General features: G+C 45.5%; 1 protein-coding gene across 3 annotated transcripts in view; it reads right to left on the minus strand.

The window, feature by feature from the left end:
• LOC138102688 (ubiquilin-1-like) overlaps positions 1 to 21909 on the minus strand; it is an 85109-nt gene extending 63200 nt beyond the window's left edge. For 2 of the 3 annotated variants that reach the window (XM_069000407.1, XM_069000406.1), the window contains exon 1: positions 21495 to 21753. In XM_069000407.1, the coding sequence (XP_068856508.1) occupies positions 21495 to 21653 (159 nt within the window). In that variant the 5' untranslated portion in view covers positions 21654 to 21753. Of the gene's footprint in view, positions 1 to 21494 lie in introns of all 3 variants that reach the window. The other variant, XM_069000408.1, reaches the window with a different exon arrangement.
• Positions 21910 to 23069: the final 1160 nt, after the last annotated feature.

The raw sequence follows: 23069 nt of genomic DNA on the forward strand, positions 1-23069 counted from the left end.
ACACACGATCTGGCTGTACTCGAGAATGTGCATTCTCCAGAAACCTATGGCGCCTAGGAAAGCTTGTGTTTCCTTCTTGTTGGTCGGCGGAGACGTTGCTGTGATCTTACTGATGACCTCAGTGGGAATCTGACGTCGTCCATCTTGCCACTTTACTCCCAGGAACTGGATCTCTCAGGCAGGTCTCTTGACTTTGCTCTTCTTGATGGCGAAACCAGCTTCCAGGAGAATTTGAATTATTCTCTCTCCTTTCTCAAACACTTCTGTTGCCGTGTTCCCCCACACAACGATGTCGTCGATGTATTGCAGATGTTCTGGGGCCTCACCCTTTTCCAGTGCAGCCTGGATCAGTCCACGGCAGATGGTGGGACTGTGCTTCCACCCCTGGGGCAGTCGATTCCAGGTATACTGCACACCCTTCCAGGTGAAGGCAAACTGAGGCCTGCACTCTGCTGCCAGAGGAATGGAGAAAAATGCATTAGCAATGTCAGTAGTGGTGTACCACTTCGCTGCTTTGGACTCCAGCTCGTACTGGAGCTCCAACATGTCTGGCACAGCAGCGCTCAGCGGTGGAGTCACTTCATTCAAGGCACGATAGTCCACAGTCAATCTCCATTCCCTGTCAGACTTACGCACAGGCCAGATGGGGCTGTTGAAGGGTGAGTGGGTCTTGCTGACCACCCCTTGGCTCTCCAGCTTACGGATCATCTTGTGAATGGGAATCACAGCATCTCGATTTGTCTGACACTGCTGGCGGTGCATTGTCGAGGTGGCAATTGGCACTCATTGCTCTTCCACTTTCAGGAGCCCAACTGCAGAGGGATTCTCTGATAGTCCAGGCAGGGTGTTCAATTGCCTAATGCCCTCTGCCTCCACAGCAGCAATCCCAAATGCCCTCCTGAGTCCTTTTGGGTCTTTGTAATAGCCGTTCTGGAGGAAGTCTATGCCCAGAATACACGGGGCCTCTGGGCCAGTCACAATTGGATGCTTTTGCCACTCCTTCCCAGTCAGGCTCACCTCAGCTTCTAACAGGGTCAACTGCTGTGATCCCCCGGTCACCCCAGTGATGGATACAGGTTCTGCCCCCACATGTCCCAATGGCATTAAAGTACACTGTTCCCCAGTATCAACCAACGCATCATATTTTTGTGGCTCTGATGTGCCAGGCCATTGAATCCACACTGTCCAGAAAACCCGGTTCTCCTGTGCCTCTTCCGGGCTAGAGGCAGGGACCCTCTAGCTCTGGTTATCATTCTTTCCCTGGGCGTACATGCTCGAGGTACCTTCAAGGGGATCCGACATATCATCCTCCCTTTTGTAATACCTGGCAGCTCGGTTATGGTAGGCTGAGGCTACTTTAACCTTAGCGGAACCCCCTCGGTTAGTGCCTCCCTCCTTGAGTTCACGCACCCGCGCTGCCAGGACAGAGGTGGGTTTCCCATCCCACCTTCTCATGTCTTCCCCATGCTCACACAGGAAAAACCACAGCTCAGCTGGTGGGGTGTACCCTCTCTCTCTAGCTGGGGGACGACGGGCTCTGACTTGGGGGCCTGTGACTTGCACTGGTGCCACACTGACCTTCCTCATCTCCTCCCTCATCTCCTCCCTCATCTCCTTCATCTCCTCTTTGAGGTCCTGGACCACAGCAGAGACATGAGCTTTCAGCGGACCACTGACCATACTGTCATAATTCCTGAGCTGGTTGGCAACAGAGCCCACTGTTTCTCGGTTATTGTCAGCATCAATTGTTGCAATGAACGTGGTGTATTGCGGTGGCCCTAGCTTTGCCAGGTTCCACATCATCTGTCCTGTGCACTTGATCTTATCAGGGTCATTGTCATGCTGTCCATCCCTCCCAAAGAGTACCTCTAATACTGCCACCTCTCTTAGCTGCTGGATCCCTTCCTCAAGTGTCTTCCACTGCATTCTATGATGGTACTCCTGCATTCTGTCTTTGTGAACGAACCTTTCTCTCACACTCATTAAGAGCCCCTCCCAGAGAGAAAGGGGCCCTGGCTCCCTCACAAATATCTGGTCCACACCTGGGTCCTGGGTCAATGATCCCAGATACCTTGCCTCACCACTATCCAGTTGCACACCTGTGCCCATAAGGTCCCAAACCTGAAGCAGCCGGGTTGTATAAGGCTCATGCCCTCTTCGCACAGTCTTTTCACATACTATGGAGACTGTCGTACGACAGGGACTCAGTGATGATTTCTGGCTCTGGCTCTCCTGCTGGTTGTGAGGGCCCTGGTTCCCCATCATCATTAACTGGTCGTACTGATTTGGTCTTATACTTCCTCCTTTGCACAGGGGCGACTGCTGCTGGCTGTGGTTGTCCTTGTGGTTCACCTAAAACCTGGACGGTTGTAACATCCGTGGGTTCCACTGCTGCACCATCGGACTCATCCTCTTTGGGGCAGGGAGAGGGTTTTTCACTAGCTGAGGAGGTGTATTCCCTTAGCAATTGGCATATCTCCTGGCACACATGACCCATCTCCTGGCATATCCCCTGGCGCACCTGGCCCATCTCCTGGCATATGTACTGGCACATCTGCTGGAACCCCTTCACCAGTACCCCCACTCAGTTCGGGTAGTCCATTTCTGAGGTGGGCTGTTGGGCGGTATCAGGCTGTGGGGCAGGGTCTCTAGTGTCTGGGGCTGTGTCAGGCTCTGGGGCTGGGTCAGGCTCTGGGGTAGGATCTCTGGTGCCTGGGGCCATGTCAGGTTCTGGGGCAGGATCCGGCTCTGGGGTAGGATCTCTAGTCTCTGGGGCCAGTGTCTAAGTAGTTATCCAAGCCAATCTCAACTTATCCCTGAGTGCTAAATAGAGTAGGCCTACCAGCACCAGTTGGTTAGTACTCAGAGGGAATCTAAACCCTTCGAAAATTGGTGGGATGGGCCCAAAGAACTGGTTGAGGGATTGGGAGAAAACTTCCTCTGATGTCATTTCCTCACAGAAGGTACCATTTTTAACATAACCCCAAAAACATGCACTTAGTGTGTGATAGCCATTTATCCACGTGCCCACATTCTGGAGGAAGTTAGAAACCATGAATTCCTCACCTTCTCGACCCATAGCGCAAACCGGATAACAGCAATGGTAGCCTTAGTCAGAGGACCCATTCCAGCCTGCTGTTCCGGGAGTCCAGGATCGGCTGCCCAGCGGTTTGTGAAGCTTCTGTTCCACCCTTCCCCGGGATCCCAGGGCACCAGAGCCGCGTGTTCCCCGAGCTCGCTCCGGAGTGCCCCTGCAGCCGCGGGGGAACCATCGCACCTGCCCTGCTCACCAGGAGCCGCCAGCGATCCCTGCCGGCTGCGAGCGGAACTGCACCCGAGGGGAAATAGCCTGACAGCCGAGAAGGCTGGGACTGGGTTTGTGTTTGCTGTTACTGTCATAGTTGTTGTTGTTTTGTTTGGTTATATATCTATATATCTATATATATATATATGTTACAGTGGGGATACTGCAACACGCCTATATCCAACCAGGAGTCCCGTGGAAAAGAAATATATACGGACGGATTCTTGCTAGATGTTTCAGAGATGTTTATTTCCCCAGCCGCATGGCCGGGCTCTGCCGAGAGACTCCTACAGTCGGGGCCCGAGCTGCTTTGCCCGCGCAGGGGAACACAAACCAACCAATGGGGAACGAGGCTGACCAGGGGCAGGGAAACCCCGTGCCTCCCTCAGGGCTACATGGCGCGGGGGGAGGGACCCCAACATCTCACCCGTTTTATTTTAATAAAAGGAGAATGAAGACAATTGGATAAACATAACAAGAACAGTTTCAAAACAAAACAAGCCACCCTCCTGAGTCTTTAAATGTCCAAACAAATTCTGTGGAACATCTCAGGGCTGACAGAAGGGAGACAGAACTCTCTGGACATGCCTGTGGGGAAACTGAGGCAGGAGAGGGTTTAATTTCTTTCCTCCCCCTTTTCATCCCCCCATCGGCATCGGAGAGGAATTGTAGGGGAAACAATTGGCAAAGGCAGGGGTTTGTGAGGGAAACCATGGATGAAAAAACGGATTGGGAATAAACTGGGGATAGGGTAAACTTAGGAAAGGGTTCATATTGGGTATAGGATAAAAGGGGAAATTAGGCTGTGGGTAGGGAAATTGCTGGAATGGATATTGTTTATAATTTTGTGCATAACGGCTGCCTTTGACGGGAATACCTCCAGGCCCAGTAACATTCGCTGCTTGTAAACCCTTCTTTCCTTGCACTATATCAAATTGAACAACTTCCCCATCTCCTACACTTTGCAGGTAATTTTTAGGGTTATTCCTTTTAATGGCAGTTCTATGGATGAATAAATCTTCCCCTGTATCATCTCGTGTTATAAATCCATAGTTGTTTTTTACATTGTACCATTTCACAGTTCCTGTGACTTTCGTTGCTAGAACGTCTCCTATCACGTGCTTGCGTGTCTGTCGTGGGTGCCGGTCCCGCGTGGCTGCCGCCTCGCCGACTCCGACGTCTCGGCCGGGCCCCCGCGCCGCGGCCGCTCTGCGCTCTCTGCACGACGCTGCTCCGGTGCGTGTCTGGGCTCTGCACGGCCCCGCGCTGCCATTGCCGCTGGCTCCGTGGCCTGTGAGCGGTTCCGCTCTGCAAACTCCACGCTGCTTCGAGAGCGGCCCCGTTTCGGCTCGGCGCTGCGCTGCGCGGCTTCTCGTGTTGCTGTGGAAACCGCCGCTTCTCCCTGCATAGGGCTCTCCGAGCCGTATGCACAGAGCGGGCTTCCACGCTGACCTCCGCTTCCTGGCTGCTCGTGGCCCATGGCACCCGCGGCGCCTGCGGCGTCGCTCCCTCACTCGCGGCCGCGTGGCCAGGGACCCCGAGACAGGGATGGGGTCCGCAGTAAGGCGCGCGCTCCCGAGGGGGCCGGGCGCATCCAGCGCAGGCACCTCCGCTGGCACGGCTGCAGTCATACACTCCTGGGGTGGCCGCCACGCGGTCTCGGCCACGGGAGAGGTATGATCTTCTGCTTTAGGGGTAATGGGATCATACAGATGCTCCTGAAGAGCGTCACTGATTATAAAGGATCCACGGAGAGCTTCTATCGCTAGTCCATCCCTTAGCTTATCACAGATCTCGTTCCAGAAACACTCCTGAGAATATCCAGGAGGTTTGATATCAAAAAGTAAGTCTCGAGAAATATAGGGGAACTCTTTGAAAAGCCAGATAAAAAAGTGTTCAAGATCTCCCGGTTCCAATACTTTTTTGTTTTGTTGTTCAAGGATCCCTTTTACTTCTAGATACATTTTTTTCTGTGGCTCAGAGAGCCCCATTTCCCACGATTCTTCCATAGTCCAGATATGCAATAGCAAAACAAAACCAAGAAGAGGAATCCAAAGTTTCCAGGGTTTACTCACACAAATCAGTCACGGGGATCGTTCTGCTCGCAATCTTTCACCATATGTTACAGTGGGGATACTGCAACACGCCTATATCCAACCAGGAGTCCCGTGGAAAAGAAATATATACGGATGGATTCTTGCTAGATGTTTCAGAGATGTTTATTTCCCCAGCCGCATGGCCGGGCTCTGCCGAGAGACTCCTACAGTCGGGGCCCGAGCTGCTTTGCCCGCGCAGGGGAACACAAACCAACCAATGGGGAACGAGGCTGACCAGGGGCAGGGAAACCCCGTGCCTCCCTCAGGGCTACATGGCGCGGGGGGAGGGACCCCAACATATATATATAGTAAAGAACTGTTATTCCTATTTCCCACATCTTTGCCTAAAGACCCTTGATTTCAAAATCATAATAACTCAGAGGGAAAGGGGTTATATCTGCCACTTCAAGGGAGGCTTCTGCCTCCCTTAGCAGACACCTGTCTTTCAAACCGAGACAGGTCTACACGTAAAAACCCCCTGTAACTATTCCTGAAAAGACCTGCCTTGCTAAATTAGTGCCTTTGAAGTCTTGTGTCCCCAGGATAGAACAACCAACTCATGAAGATAATGGAAGTGGATCTACGGGACTTCCGCAGGCCTTCTGGACTGCAGACATCTCTGACCAAAGGCCACAGATGACACATACCCTGATCCTGCCGAACGCCCGTCCACCCCGGATTCAGCTTCGAGGGTTGATTGATACGGGTGCTGATGTAACTATCATCTCCTTCTCTGTGTGGCCTCCCTCATGGCCTTTATCCCCAGTGGGATCAGCCATCGCAGGATTAGGAGGAACCACACAGAGCTGTTTAAGCAAACGGCCTGTGATGGTGAAGGACTCAGAGGGGCACACAGCTACAGTTCCGCCTTATGTTACTACCACTTCCCTTAACCTTTGGGGATGGGACATATTGGCAGCTTGGGGGGTACGGATTAGGACAAATTTGTAGCAGGGGTCACGGTGCGTAAGGGTGCACAGTATCCTACACCGCATTTGTGGTGGCTGACTAACACACCAATCTGAGTCAGGCTCTGCTTAGTTAGTTGAATTAAGGGCTGTTACCATGGGTTTTCAATGATTCTCACAGGAACCTTTGAATTTGGTTACTGAAGCCGACTAGAAAAAGCTTTGTATACAATCAATCACCTTACAGTACCACAAAATTCAAATAATCCTGTTATTCTGAATCATTTTCTCTCATTGTAGTCTTCAGGTGAGATGCAACTGCCCCGGGCAAAAGTCTGGGTACGGAATTTACTCACTAACTAGTGGGAAGGCCCGCATGAGCTTATCGTTTGGGGTCGTGGTATGCTTGTGTTTCCACAGATACTGGGGTACGGTGGCTGCCTTCAAAATGTGTTCGCCCTGACCTACGGCACCAGAGGCAGAACAGGCAACCTCCAAATGATGGCCAGAATGCAGACCATCCAAATGGCGACCAGAATGTAGATCATCAGCCTAATGACTCTTCTGATGATGACCAGGATGTCAACCATCAGGCAGGTGGTCCTTCCACAAGCAGAGACTGAACTTTAAAATTCTTGTTATGGAGTCAGATAGTTAAAGCCCTAAGGACATATTTAGAAATAATAACTGATGTAAATTTCTATTTAGGATTAATAGTAGAGTTGTTATCTTATCAAACAAGAAGGGGGAATTGTGGATACAAAAATGCTGCTAGCAAGAATTTTCTTGCTATTTTCTAAGTCTGTGAAAGACTTTTCTCTCTCACAGAAGAGGTAGCAGAGTTATGTAAACAACCAAACACCTGCACCCTTGAAAAGTTTTGTTTATAGTACAGTAGAAAAATATTTTGACAATGGATGTTTTAGGATTTTAGCCAATCACCCCCAAACGGGGCTGATCCTTGTCCAATTTGACTATGAAGAGGGGAGTCTAGAAAAGAGTTTGTAAAATAATTAAATAAATCAGTCTTGCTGCAGAATTTCTGCCTGCTGGATCTTCTCTCCTCCTCCGTACGGCTGGCGGGACATGGTGATATACCCTAGGGTTGCAGTAATACCCAGGTAGAGAAGTTGGCTGTAAAAGTACATCATGTAGATGCACACATACCCAAGAGTGGGCCTACTGAATAACATCACAGCAATGGACAATTGGATCAAGCTGCCAAGATTAAAGTGTCTCATGTGGATCTGGACTGGCAACATAAGGGTGAATTATTTCTGGCTCAGTGGGCCCATGACACTTCAGGTCATCAGGGAAGAAATGCAACTAACAGATGGACTCCTGATCGAGGGGTGGACTTTACCATGAACACTATGTCCCAGATTATCCATAGCTGTGAAACGCACTGTTGTCAAGCAGGCCAAGCAGGTAAAGCCTCTGTGGTATGGGCGACGATGGTCAAAATATAAATATGGGGAGGCCTGGCAGATCAATTACATTACACTGCCACAAACCCTCCAAGGCAAGCGCTGAGTGCTGACAATGGTGGAAACAACCACTAAATGGCTGGAGACATACCCTGTGCCTCACACAACTGCCTGAAACACCATCTTGGGCTTTGAAAAGCAAGTCCTGTGGTGACATGGCACCCCTGAAAGAATTGAGTCAGACAACAGGACTCATTTTGAAAATGGCCTCAGATACCTGGGCCAGAGAGCTCAGGACTGAGTGGGCATATCATGCACCAGCCTCTGGGAAAATTGAATGGTACAATGGACTGGTAAAAACCACATTGAAAGCAATGGGCAGTGGGACCTTCAAACATTGGGATCTACATTTAACAAAGGTCATCTGGTTAGTAAACACTGGAGGCTCCACCAATTGAGCTGGCCCTGCCCAGTCAAAACCTTCATATACCATAGAAGGGGAAAAGGTCCCTGTGGTGCATATGAGAAATGTGTTAGGGAAGACAGTTTGGATCAGTCCTGCCTCAAGCAAAGGCAAACCCACCTATGGGATTGTTTTTGTTCAAGGACCTGTGTGCGCTTGGTGGGTAATGCAGAGGGACAGGGAAACACGTTGTATAACTCAAGAGGATTTGATTTTTGGGTGAGAATAGCCTGTAATGTTGAATTGTGTAATGAAACATGGATTTAGAGGAAACATAAAGATTTTAGTCATAGGCTTGGGATTTCAGTTGTAGGCTTGGGCCCAGTAAGGGTTAATCAAAATAGTTAGGAGAGCTGGACCTGAAATAGAGTTTTAGATGTTAGTAACTGATTACCAAATAACTGATGATCTGTCATTTGCATGTTTGTTTAGCTGTGCTTAGAATAATGAGCAGAAACATTGATAAGTTGGTGTATAGAATAAAGACAATTACCAATTTCCTCCCTTTGTGAGAGCCCATCCAAAAGTCACGCAAGAAGAAACTTAGAGGTCACTAAAGCAATTAGAATTGTTAAAACTCAGAAAGGCATAAAGGTCAAAGTGAGGAAGATGAGTTACTTCATCTTCCTTAGGACCACTGACCCAATTCAAGACCACCGACTCAATTCAGATCACACACTACGCATGCTTAATGGCATGTAAGCTCATTTCCATACGAAGCGGAGAATGGGAGGTGTCAACACTATGAATATGCATTTTGTATTTTGGATATTCATAATATGTGGACATAAAAGGTATCATGTTTGCTTGTATCGGGGCCTGCGTCTTAGGGAGCTATCCCACGCAGTGCCTGGCGCCAAATAAAACATGCACTTTCTAACTTTAAACTGTTAGAGAGTTTTTGTCCATCTCAGTTGGATATCGATATTAGATCGATATTCATATTTTGGTAAATCATTTTGGCGACTCTGTTGGGACCCTGCTCTATCTCGCCGTGGGGCCAGGGGTCCGGGGGCCCCCCTCGGGCGCCCGCCCCGCACTTTCAGGGAGGGGGGCTCCTTGATCCTCTGACACCCTGGGGAAAGACCAGGACCTTCCGGAACCACGGACAAAGGTATGTTTTATAAAATTGAAGGGTACCTTAAGGAAGGCAGCTTGTAAGACACAGCGGGACGCCCTGTGCGAAGTGGAAGCCTGGGAAAGTTTGGTTGTAAGTGTCCGTGGAAAAAGGGTCTGTTTCCTGTGAGGGGAGCAGAGCTGCCTCTGTTTCCCAGGGAGGGGAACGGGGCACAGGGGCGCTGCCTTGGTCTTTCGTAGAGGAGAGCCGGGCGCACAGCGTGAGCGGCCGTACGGCGTGTGTGTGTGTGTGTGTGTGTGTGTGGTCGCGGGGTTTTAACGGCGGTGAGAACTCCGGCTTGGTTCGTTCCCGTAGAGGGGAGGGAGGACCGCGCGGTTGCACACCGGAGGAGTACGGGCGGTAGCGGCGGGAGTGCTGTCGGCTCCGGTCCGGTTGGTGGCTTAAAATCAGCATTGGCTTTTAGTTTGGGATACGAGTGGTGAACAGAGACTAACTTTGAGTGCTGTGAGCATGCGTTAGAGACGCGCCAGAGGTCTACAGGGACCTCTTTGGGTCAAAGAGTACGGACTCCCTGGGCTGCGCAAGCGCTGTAGGGGTATGGTGGCTGGGTTATGCCAAAGGGTTATTTGGAACTGTGAATTAGCAGCTCGTTGTGTGTGTGTGTTTAGTTAGTTGGTATTTTGATTCGTGTGTATTTGAAGCGGATTAGCTGCGTATTCGTGTGAAAAGCTTGTAAGAGTTTGCGTTTAGTGGAGTTGGCGGAAGGATTTTTGTGTTTGAGAGAGCGGAGGAATTTGATCTTTGTGCATGAGTTGTAAGAAAGGCATTAAGTAGTGTGTGTGAGTTTTGAGTTGTGTAAAGGGTGACGGTGAAATCTGATTAAGACATTAATGAAGAGTGGTAATTGTGTGTTTGAAAGTTGTTAAATTTGTGTTTAAAGGAGCGAGTGGAGCTAGTTTGAAGTTACGCCCGGCGTCACCTTGGCGACCGGCGGAGTGATTGGAGTTTGTAGCCTTGGATTTTTGTTTTGTAAGCCTTTAGTATATCTTGAAAAGTTTGATTGTAAGTGAGTTTAAATTTGGTAATTTGGTGCAGGGTAACATGCAGACGAAGGGCTAATAATTTTAACCTTAGCAGCGAGGCAGAGAGGCGTAGCGCGGAAGCGGTAGGGGCTAAACCCCCCCCCCCTCCCCGCTCGGCAGAGTGAGCGAGGCGGCAGCACAAGCTGTGACTCGCCAGCTCGCCAGATTTTAGCGGAGCCTTGCGAAACCCCAGCAGAATATTTGCTCAAGGTTGCAAAAGGCTTGCGGTGGGTTTTATAATTTTAAAATTGTTGGTATAAGTGCTTTGAGTAAATTGTTTTAAGCATTTGAATGTGTGGTGTGAGTTTTATGTGCTGTGTGAATTCTTTTAAGATTTGAATAAAAAGAAGGGGTTTTTTTTGAGTGGTGGAGTGTGTTGTGAATTTTATTAACAAGCTTTTTGTGAACTTTAAAAATAGGGGCAAAAAAAAGCAAAGAGGTTCCTAAGAGTAGCCCCCTGGGATGTGTTTTGACACACTGGAAAAAGATGGTGAATCATAGCGGTGCGGAGACCAAGAGAGAGCTTATTAAGTCATGCACCCAATGGTGGCCGCTTTATAAACTGGAAAGGGATGTGAAGTGGCTGCCTTCTGGTACACTGGATTATGAAACATTACTGCAACTAATGCTTTTCTTAGACATGAGCAAAAATGGCCAGAGATTGTTTATGCTGAATTATTTTTCATTCTTCGAAATCAACCTGAGTGATAAAAAGAGTGTGGGATCAGACCACCCTCTGATCCCTTGGTATTGGCTTTTGAAAAGGATAACAAAGTTAATAATGAAAAACCTAAGTCATGTTGCAGTGCATGTTCAATAAACCAGAGATGTACCCCATGCTGACAGGGTATATCAGGTAGAAGCACAAGAACAAGAACTGGCAGATCTACTTAAGTCACTCCCTAAAAAGGGAGATGGGGGAGGGGTAGCAAATGATACAGAATCAGAGTTACCATCATCTCCATCCCCGAACCCCGCTCCACTTTCATCTCCCTCTGGGAAATCGATAACAACTAACCTGCACCTACCTTTACCAAGCAGTGACAGCAAAGAGGATGAACCACCCTCCCCACAGGGTCCTATAACATTAAGGACCCGGGAGCGAACTAAAAGAAATATACAAGCACCTTTAAGGGAAGCAGTAAATTATTAAAGGATTCCTATATTAGTTAAAATCCCCTTTTCTATTATAGATATAGAAGCCTGGGAAAAAGTGGCCAGAAATTACCGGAGTGACCCAATAGGGGCTGCTAAGAAATTTAAATTTATGGTAAAGCAACACAATCCTGATTGGGCTGATGTTCAGTTACTGCTTGATGCTCCAACTGACTCAGAAAAGCAATTAGTTATAAAGACAGCTGTGAATATGGCTGAGGATGATTGCAGGATAACACAGGAGGATGTTAAAAAGGTACTTCCTCTTCAGGATCCAGAGTGGGGCCCTAATGAGCCAGATGAAATGGCACAGCTAAAAAGGTAGTGAGGATTCATAATAAAAGGGCTAGAAAGAGCAATCCCTAAAGCCATAAACTGGTCAGCCCTGTATGCTATTAAGCAGGGTCCCTCTCAAACACCTTTTGAATTTTTAGACAACTTGTGAGATGCGAAGTGTCACCATGCCACCTTGTATTACCGCAGTCCTGGTTCCTACAGTATATCATCGTGTCCTGCAGCCATAGGGAGGGGGAGGAGAGAAGATCCAGCAGGCAGGAATTGTGCAGCAAGATTGATTTATTTAATTATTTTACAAACTCTTTTATAGACTTTTTTCTTCATAGTCTAATTGGACAAAGGACCAGCCACCCCTTGGGGGTGATTGGCCAAAATCCTAAAACATCCATTGTCAAAATATTTTTCTACTATACCATAAACAAGACTTTTCAAGGTTGCAGGTGTCTTGGTTGTTTACATTCCCTGCTACCTCTTCTGTGAGAGAGAAAAGTCTCTCACGGACTTTGAAAATAACAAGAAAATCCTCGCTAGCAGCATTTTTTTACCTACAACCTTGGATCCTGGATTGGAAGAAGGAGTGCAGCAATTAGTACATTTATTTTTAGGACAATCCACAGGAGACATCTGGCAGAAGCTTCAGAAGATGCAAGGTCCAACAATCCGGAATCTAGAGACTTCGCTTAATGTGGCATGGAGAGTTTGAACAGAGGACGTAAAAATTAATAAGGGTGGTAAAAGAAGAAGAAGAAGAAGAAAAAGGAAGACTGGGCCCTCCCCTAGGGGACCCTCTGGTTATAGTTAAACTAGGGAACAAAGAAAAGAAAGTGGAATTTTTAGTGGATACAGGAGCAACATATTCAGTGTTGAATAAAGCATTGATACCCATATCAAGTGATTATGTTGTAGTGACAGGGGCAACTGGTCAATCTGAAAAGGCATACTTTTGTAAACCACTGAAATATAAGTTGGGAAAACAGTGGGGAATTTATCAATTTTTATATATGCCTAACGCTCTGTCATAGGTTAGCAAGCATAATCCCGGAAGGGATGTCCTTGCTAAGGGGTGCTTACAGCTTCCTCTGGGACCTGATAGAACCTATCAGCTGGCCTGTTTGAATATGGACAATTCTTTAAGCCACTTAAAATTGTGACCGCCTCTGTGATCCACATTTAAGAATAGACAAACTGCCCCCCCAAGCTCTCTCTCTCGTTTCCGGTGCTGGGACAGGTGGCTGCGGGCCCCGTGTGGGGGCCAGCAGGCCCGGCCAGGCCCTGCTTGGGCCAGGCCAGGCCGGGCCACGGCCATCCTGGAGTCAATGGACCTGTTCCACCCGTGGAACCTCCCCCCCCCCCACTGCCTTGCCATGGGCAGCCGGAGCGGCTCGGCTCTCCCCCCTCTCCACTGCAATAAGAAATATTCCAGCTGCAAGGCCGAGGTGAGATTAACCCTTTTATTGCTGTGAAGAGCTGAAAACCTGAGGGAAGAGAGAGAGGAGATGCTTAAAGCTGAAAGTCTGTTGTGAAGCTATGATATATCAGAGTATCCCATTGTAATTTCATGAAGATATGGGGGGTGGAGTGTTCAACTCATAAGCAAAAGCACCTGCGCTGAGATATGCAGATGCTGACGCAGCTGTAATTTCATGAGAAGTTTGGACAGGGAGAGATGGACCAGATGAGGACTTTTGCTCCAAATGGGAAAGGAGAAAACCTCAGTCCCTAGAGATGCTCCCAAAGATAGTCCTAACAATGAAGATGAGGAAGACCCTTTGCTCCCAGGGAAGGAGAAGGGCGTCTGTTTTTTTTTCTGAATGGCTCAACCTTAAAATTGTACCCCAAAAAACTTCAAGAGTGGACCCTCGAAAGCAGTTGCAGGAAAAGCTGCAAGTTGGGGGGAAGGGACTCACATTGCAAGCAGAGAGACTCCTCTTCCTAAATGGACTGAACAATATTTGGAAGTGGGCGGCTGTCTCGTTGTGATACTGTTTTCATAGCACGAGCAAGAAGAGACTTCTCTTTCTAAATGGACTGAACAAGGTTATTATGGAAGTGGGAAACAGACTGAACATCTTAAGGGTTGTCTTTTTACATTGTCAGTGGGAGAAGGGAGGAAGGTGGGGGGAGGAGGAGAGTTCTGAAGGTATGGTATAATTTTATTTTTTTTTTCCCTCTTTTAGGTCTGTTAATAAACTTCTTTATATTCTTTCAAGTTTGGTGCCTGCTTTGCATTTCTCCTAATTCTTATCTCACAGAAGATAAACAGTAATGAGTATTTTGGACCAAACCACTACACGCTCCATCTGCACTTTTGGGCAGAGATCTGCTAGAGCAGCTGGAGGCAAAAATAATATTTAAAAATCGAGAAATCAGTTTGGAAATAAAAGACCAACAATATATAGAGTTGCTGAGCCTAATGCTAATAACTAAAGAAACTGAAATAGTAAATGAAAAATTATTAAGATAATGAATTAAGTATTCCCTGGAGTATGGGCCTCTGATACCGCAGGGAGGGCAAAGACTGCCCTGCCAATTCAAATTAAGCTTAAAGAAGGGAAATGGCCTGTAAGGGCCAAGTAATATCCCTTGAAAAGGGAAGACAGAGAAGGGATCAGGCCAATTATTAAGAGCTTTTTGCAAATTGGATTGCTACAGGAGTGTCAATCAGATTTTAATACTCCCACTTTACCCATGAAGAAACCTGGTGGGTCATACAGGTTGGTCCAAGACTTAAGGGCAGTCAATAAAGTAACTGAGGATTTGTACCCAGTGGTTGCTAACCCTTATACTTTGTTAACTCATTTAACACCTGAACTAACCTGGTTTACCGTTTTAGGTTTGAAGGATGCTTTCTTTTGCCTCCCTCTCCATGAAGCCAGCCAGAAAATTTTTGCATTTGAATGGGAGAACCCCAAGAGTGGATGTAAAACTCAACTCACATGGTGTGTATTACCCCAAGGGTACAAGAACTCCCCTACTATATTTGGGGAACAGCTTGCAAAGGACCTTGAATCCTGGGAACCCCCACCGGGAGAAGGGCAACTGCTTCAGTATGTGGATGACCTTCTAGTAGCCACCCAGACCCAAGAGACATGCATGAACTGGACGGTAAGCCTCTTAAAACTTTTTAGGCTTGCAAGGGTATCGGGTGTCGCAAAAGAAGGCCCAGATGGTGAAGCAAACAGTTATTTACCTGGGCTATGAAATAAGTGCCAGACAGAGGACCTTGGGATAAGAGCGCAAAGAAGCAATATACCAGACCCCGAAACCCCAGACAGCAAAAGAGATGAGAACTTTTCTAGGTATGACAGGGTGGTGCAGACTGTGGATTAATGATTATGGGTTGTTTGCTAAACCTTTATGTGCATTGACTGCGGAAAGAAATAAGAGTCTGCAGTGGACAAAAGAAGCAACACGAGCCTTTGACCAACTGAAGAAGGCCCTCATGTCAGCTCCAGCCCTGGGACTTCCGGACGTGAGTAAACCATTCTTTTTGTTTTCCCACGAAAAGCAAGCAATTGCCTTGGGAATACTGGCACAAGACTTGGGCCCGTATTGGCGGGCAGTGGCCTACCTTTCCAAACAGCTGGATGCAGCAGCCAAGGGATGGCCAGGGTGCCTCAGAGCCGTTGCAGCAGTGGCAATAAACATCCAAGAGGCACACAAGTTTACCCTGGGCCAGAAAATGACTGTGCTAGTGTCTCACACAGTATCTGCAGTCCTGGAGGTGAAAGGGGGCCATTGGCTCTCCCCTTAGAGATTCTTGAAGTACCAAGGCATACTGGTAGAACAAGATGATGTCAGAATTGTGATGACTAACATTGTGAACCCAGCTTCATTCCTCAGTGGGAATATGGGAGAACCGGTGATCCATGACTGCCTGGAGACCATCGAGGCCACTTACTCCAGTCACCCAGATCTGAAGGACATTCCTCTCGAGGGCGCTGAGGCCTGGTTTACCGATGGAAGCAGTTATGTCATAAGTGGGAAAAGACATGCTGGGTATGCCGTTACCACCAGCCGAGAGGTAATAGAGTTGGAACCATTGCCAATGAATACCTCTGCACAAAAGGCTGAAATAATTGCTCTAACCTGAGCCTTAGAATTGGCAAAAGGGAAGAAGATTAATATTTACACAGACTCAAGGTATGCATTTGGGGTGGTTAATGCACATGGAGCCATCTGGAAAGAGAGGGGACTGTTAAACTCACAAGGGAAGAGTATCAAACACGCACCGGAGATACTAAAGTTGCTGGATGTAGTTCAGTTACCTGAGAAGGTAGCTATTATGCACATTAAAGCACACCAAAAAGTGAGTTCTGAATTGGAAGAAGGAAATATGCTGGCGGACAGAGAGGCAAAAGATGCAGCCAAAGCTGAAGTACCCAATGAAATGGTAGAGGCAACATTAATACCAGATGGAAAGATTTACCTTGAAGGTAGGCCAGAATACAACAGGAAAGATAAGAAAATTTAAAAAAAGGAAAATGCAAGTTATAATGAGGAAGGATGGGCTGTAACTAAGGATAACAAACTTATAGTACCTCCTTATTTGTTGTGGTCACTGGTGCAGAAAGAACATGAGAAAACACATTGGGGAATGGATGCTTTGTACAATTATTTGAAAGATAGGATTATGGCTAAGAGATTGCAAGGTGCAGTGATACAAGTAACTCGCCAGTGTGGTCTTTGCTTCTGAACTAATCCTAAGAATATTCCAAAACCTAAAGTTGGTCAAATTGGGAAAGGATGCGGACCTGGGCAACAGTGGCAAATTGATTTCACAGAGTTGCCCAGGAAAGGGGGGTATCGATACCTATTGGTACTAACAGATACCTTTTCAGGATGGCCAGAAGCCTTTCCCACTAGAACAGCTAAAGCTCGAGAGGTGACCAAAGCATTATTGCAAGAGATCATACTCCACTTTGGAGTTCCAGCCACCATGTCCCCAGATAGAGGGCCACATTTTATTTCAAAATTTGTACAACAAATCCGTCACCACCTGGGAATAGACTGGAAGTTACATACTCCATATAACCCTCAGTCTAGTGGCCAGGTAGAAAAGATGAACCATTTGATTAAGCAACAAATTATAAGATTGGGATAAGAAGCAAATTTGCCTTGTCTCCCATTAGCATTAGTGCGGATTCGAACAAAACCCAGAACAAAAAAAAAAAAAAAAAGTTAAGTCCATTCAAAATTTTATATGAGAGGCCATATGTAGTTCAAGAGGGAACTTCACCCATTCAGGTGGGAGAAGAAACCCTGCATAGATATATGGTGGCCTTAGATAGATAACTCAGAGAAATTGAAAAGTATGTGGCTGGAGCCCAAAGCAGAGAATTAGATGGGCCAGTACATGATGTATAACCTGGAGATTATGTGTATGTTAAGTCTTTTGCAGAGAAGCAAAAGACTGGAACCGCAGTGAGAAGGACCATTCCAGGTACTCCCCACCACCTTCACTGCAACCAAGATCAAAGAGCAGAAGGCCTGGATTCATCACTCCTGAGTGAAGAAGGTCCCTGAGAGAGTTTGGGAGGTAACGCCAAGCGATAACGAACTGAAGCTGACCCGAAAAGGCGATTGATGGATTCAGTTATGATGGACATTATGTGGAAAATTGGGACTTTACTAATTATTCCTACAATTGTAACATGAGTTAAAGCAGTACCACACCAGTCTAACGCAACTGAAATATACCGTTGCCAAGGGAAGGCATATGATTCTCACTTTCAGAAGGCTTTGAACAAAATGCTCAGAGTCACAAACGCAAGCCTGTGGGAAGGAAGGGATGTTTGAAGATGTAAATATGTATTTGTGCAAGATAGGTTTCATGAGGCTTACCATCCGCCCATGAAGCTTATCCTGAATGCTGTGACAAATGCTTGAGCAAGTTTAGACTTAAAATAGAGGGGTGTGCAACAAAAGCATATGATGAACAAATTGACCGCAGTAAGGAGCGACTTAATTAAATTGCAGCAATCCTCCTTGCTGGTCCTGGGTGATAACCATTGGAAACTATCCAAAATATTACCAGATTGGGAAGATACAGAAGAACAAGACCATGAATTGAACTGTATTATACCCCTCTGAACATAGAATGCGGGCACGAGAAATTAAAAGCCAGTGGCAAACCATTAAGGGAACAGTTAGGGTACATATGTGGAAGGATTTTAGGTAAAGACATTTGTTTGGACACAGACCAAAGCATTTGCCACTTTGAGGTGCATTCAATTAACCAAACAACGCAGCTAGTGTATACCAGAAAAGGTTGCGTCTGCCTCAGGATGGCATGTCCCACCATAACGATAGACATTTGTCTCATCATTGGTGGGATGTGCTTTTCGGATGGTCACCAACAACAACTGGTATACTCAATGCCTTGATTCATCCTATTATTGTGTTGCTCATTCTAGTAGGCACAAGTTGGATTTTATCTGTGGTGATGTTTGTTTGGTATTGGAAGATGCTGTGGAGAATAGCAGCCTTGACATCACTATCCAAAGTGTATGGTTTTGTCTTGAATGAGAAAAAGGCTGACTGTGTGGCTTGGATAAATGAAGAATCTGTGTATTGAGTAAAAGAATTTACTCACTGTTAAAAGAGAAGTGGGGAATGAAACATAGATTTGGAGGAAACATAAAGATTTTAGTCATAGGCTTGGAATTTCAGTTGTAGGCTTGGGCCCAGTAAGGGTTAATCAAAATAGTTAGGAGAGCTGGACCTGAAATAGAGTTTTAGATGTTAGTAACTGATTACCAAATAACTGATGATCTGTCATTTGCATGTTTGTTTAGCTGTGCTTAGAATAATGAGCAGAAACATTGATAAGTTGGTGTATAGAATAAAGACAATTACAAATTTCCTCCCTTTGTGGGAGCCCATCCAAAAGTCACGCAAGAAGAAACTTAGAGGTCACTAAAGCAATTAGAATTGTTAAAACTCAGAAAGGCATAAAGGTCAAAGTGAGGAAGATGAGTTACTTCATCTTCCTTAGGACCACTGACCCAATTCAAGACCACCGACTCAATTCAGATCACACACTACGCATGCTTAATGGCATGTAAGCTCATTTCCATACGAAGCGGAGAATGGGAGGTGTCAACACTATGAATATGCATTTTGTATTTTGGATATTCATAATATGTGGACATAAAAGGTATCATGTTTGCTTGTATTGGGGCCTGCGTCTTAGGGAGCTATCCCACGCAGTGCCTGGCGCCAAATAAAACATGCACTTTCTAACTTTAAACTGTTAGAGAGTTTTTGTCCATCTCAGTTGGATATCGATATTAGATCGATATTCATATTTTGGTAAATCAATAATATTGGTTGCTGAATGGCACTGCCACTGTATGTCATAACTCCCATGGACAATGAATTTGGTTTGTTCCAGATACATCACTCATGAGCTCTTGATGCAACAACCAGCCAACAGCACACCAGTCCTCCTGTCCTGGAAGACATCTAGGATGGATAGAACTCACAGTCATGGACATAGAATCAGCAATAACAAACCCTATGTTACTGAAGTCTTCTAACATAGGAAAATCTTCCTCAAATTTGAACTGTTGCAAAGCTGACTTACATCAATGAAGCAACATAAAATACACTTTGTGTAGCCCTAAATTTAGGCCAGATAACCCAAAATATTTATCTAAAAGTCTTAGAGGGTTTTTTTTTTGCTTTATTCTGAAGTGACTGTAAACAAAACCAAGTCACTAAGTCATAATATTAGTTATAGGAATGCACAGCAAACTAAAAGCTATTAGGTTGTACGAATTTTGACATTTCCTTCCCCCCCCCAAATAGGGCAGACATTGCTGGCTTGCCTATACCAACAGAATAACCCACTTGCTGATCCCATATGCATCTGAACAGCTGCTCAATTTGTTTATTTGAGGCTAATCTATTTTCTGGGCTGGCTCTAGAAACATCACATCTATTGTTATTATGCTACATAATGCTTATTATTAACAGCAACTTATTTTGACTATTTAACCAAAACAGCCAATACTAGTCACACTACAGTCTTGCATATTTTTTTGTGCTAACTGTAACTTTGTCTAGAAATCAAAGCAAATGGCAGACCCACAGGGGCAGCAGCAGTCTTACTTCACAGAAAGATTCAACTGCATATCTAATCTGTTAATATCAGCTCAAAGGGATACCAAGACAATACTTAAAGTTTAAGATATCTATAGACAATGAAGACATTTTAAAGCAATATGTTCTATTAATCACTTTTTTTAAAATTAGTTTTTTCAATAAAAATTTATGGGTTTGTTAGCTTGTATAACTATTTCAGTTTTTAAGATGACCATCTACTAGGAAAACCTGATACTCCCATTGGGATTCACATTTGAAATTATGCTGTTAAAATTAGATATATTAGGAATTCACATCTTAAATGAATTTATTTATAATTCATGAAGTCCCCAATATTATTGCAATTAAACTGTTTTTCAGGTCAAATGTGATCCTTAAATTAGAACCAGCATATTATATAAAAAACAAAAATGGAACTACAAAGAATTTTAAAATTAGGCGGCACACTGGCTAGAAGATCACTCAGAGCTTTTTAACTCAAGTTTTACATTTCCCTCCCGAAAACAAATATCTTCTGCCTCATCAGCAACTAAAGATTTAAAGCTCAATTTCAATACATCAATTGCACTATTACATATGTAATCAATTTTTTTTGTGAGGTTTGCAGTTACCAACTGCACAAAAAAACCCCTAACATGATGTCAAGCTGCATATACTGAGTTTCAGAGAAATTTTATAGAAAATGAAGTAAGATCTGAATATCCTTCAGAGACCTTCATCTTTTCAAGTATTTTAGCATAGCAATATCTACATCCTTCACAAATAGGGGAGACTGGCTTTATCGATATCTGCCTTATGCTTTGACCACACCTTTCCTACGATTTGTAGCCTCCCAGTCTAAACAAATTAAGTCCTGGTAAATACTCCTATGGAAGGCCTCCAAAGAACTGAAGCGCTGCAGGAAATAGTGTCAATGATTCAGTAGATGCCACTGTCTCTCTTGAAACAAAGGCACAATGAGATACTAACTTTCATAAAAACTTATAACAAAGACCCTAGCAATTCAGAGTTATCAGACAGTACTACACTGAAGCACGGCAGAAGCTGTGCTTTATTTGTAGCGGAAGTTTTGTACAGTCTAAAGACGTGGCTTTTCTAAAATTAAGAGATCATTGCCATAGCCTACTCGCTGTTTCTAAAGCCAATTTTAGATCAAGATAGTTATTGGCACTATAGCACCGCCACGTAGGTGACTGCATGTTTTCTACAGTTGTACTAGTTAGCCAGCGAGCCTCCTATTGCCAGACTGAGTCAGCTCAACAGGGCAACTCAGAATTACGAAACGAGCTATGTCTACCTCCCGGGCCGGCTCTCAGCATCGCAACAGGGAGGAGCCGTGGAGGAGACGACGCAGACGGTTTCTTCACCACTCCCAATAGCCTGTTATCAGCGGCCCTCCATAAGGCCGGCCAGCCAGCCCCGATAATCGCCCAACAGCACCGAGAACAGGTCCGACAAGCAGAAGCTGCTTTGTCATCGCGAAGGGCCCTCACCCTCCAGTGTGGGAGGCGGAAACCACAGACCAAGGCTCTTGCCCCTGGCTGCGCTCCCCACCTACCGCCCCCAACTCCTCACCTGCTGGATGCTGCTGGTCTCGGGCACAGCGAACTCTTCCTTCTCCTTGGGAGTCTTCACCGTGATTTTGATGATTCGCGGCTGGGCAGCAGCGAAGCCCTGAGCGGAGGACTCAGAGGAGCTGTGGGCGCCCGCGGAGCTTTCCGCACCCTCCGACATTGCAGGTAGGGTCCAACTCGCTCCAACCGTAAGGTTCCAGGCGAGTCTTCCGCGCCACGCTCTCAGTCTCAAAGCGGCGGACAGAAACAACCCAACTGACCCGCGGCGCGCACTGATGACGCCCCGAATTGAGGAAGTTACTAGAAAGGGGGAGCTGTCTGCCCGGGCGTGAGTCCGCTTTCGGTGCGCTTGCGCGCTAGGGGCGGTAGTTTGAAGATTTAAAATCTGAAAAAAAGACAGTGACAAATAGTTCCTTAAATTGCTACATGGAAGTTTTAAATTTATTTTCGATATAGTTAGGTGACTTCAGTACTCTAAAGATCCAAATAAATACATTAAAAATGTTATTATGAGTTTTAGAATATTAAAGCGTTGATGTCCTACATATAATTACACTATTACTTGCATATAACATAATGCAAAATTATATTGTATGAAGTAACAAAGCCGAATCATGACCTGTATAACTTACATGTTAAAAAGAGGGAGAAAAATTACATACAGCTCATGAACCTATGTAAAGAGAGATCATAAAATTGCCTTTTGCTTGTAGGTTACTTGTTTAGCATCAGCTTAAGGGTAAAACTTAATATCTCAAATAAAAATCTTTTACTACTTTAAAACTATAAGTACTATGGAAACATTCCATAGCTGGGAATCAGATTTTCCTCAAACTCGGACCAAAAAAAGACACAAAAAAAACCCATTACCACAGCACCACCACCCCCCTTAACCCATACTTAAATTTAGTATCACCAAATTAGGTCCTTTCCCAAAACATTAGTGATTTTCCTATGCATCAGATAGTAAATTCCACATTCTTATCCCTGTTTTAATATCAAATATAGGAATGGCTTTGAATTCTAGAGTCAAATGTCCTTTCTTCCTTACCCTTTGTTGGCTTGGTCTACTACTGGGATAATTTCATATAAACTATTTAAATTGGTTCAATAAATTTTTATTAAACCAATTAAAAACCCGTGAAAAAGTTTTAAAGCGCAAAATGGCTAAAGCCTATCCCAAATTTTGTCTGTCCTAGGGCTTCAATTTGTTACAATAAAAAATATTTCAGGCATATTTAACCACTAAGCCTTTCCTTGGTCATGCTGTTTCCTTCTCCACACATAATTTGACCCTACAAAGTGTTGAATTCTGATCCAGGAGAGCACTTTGATACATGCTAGTGATGCATTGTCCTATTAACTAGCAGATTGAGGGCCATTATGAAATAACATTTTGGACTGCAATCAAGTAGTGCTTTCAAGCAGAAATCAAATCAAAGGACAAAGAGATGTTCCTCATCCATGGCTCTTAGTTTATATGCTATCTTATGCTGGCTATATCATTTTACACTGCTGTATGGTATTATTACTTTGAATACAGTTTGTACTGAAATAGCACAAATGCTACCTGCTT

Source organism: Aphelocoma coerulescens (genome assembly GCF_041296385.1).
Source record: "Aphelocoma coerulescens isolate FSJ_1873_10779 chromosome W unlocalized genomic scaffold, UR_Acoe_1.0 ChrW_unloc_scaf_1, whole genome shotgun sequence".
In the NCBI taxonomy this organism is placed as follows: domain Eukaryota; kingdom Metazoa; phylum Chordata; class Aves; order Passeriformes; family Corvidae; genus Aphelocoma; species Aphelocoma coerulescens.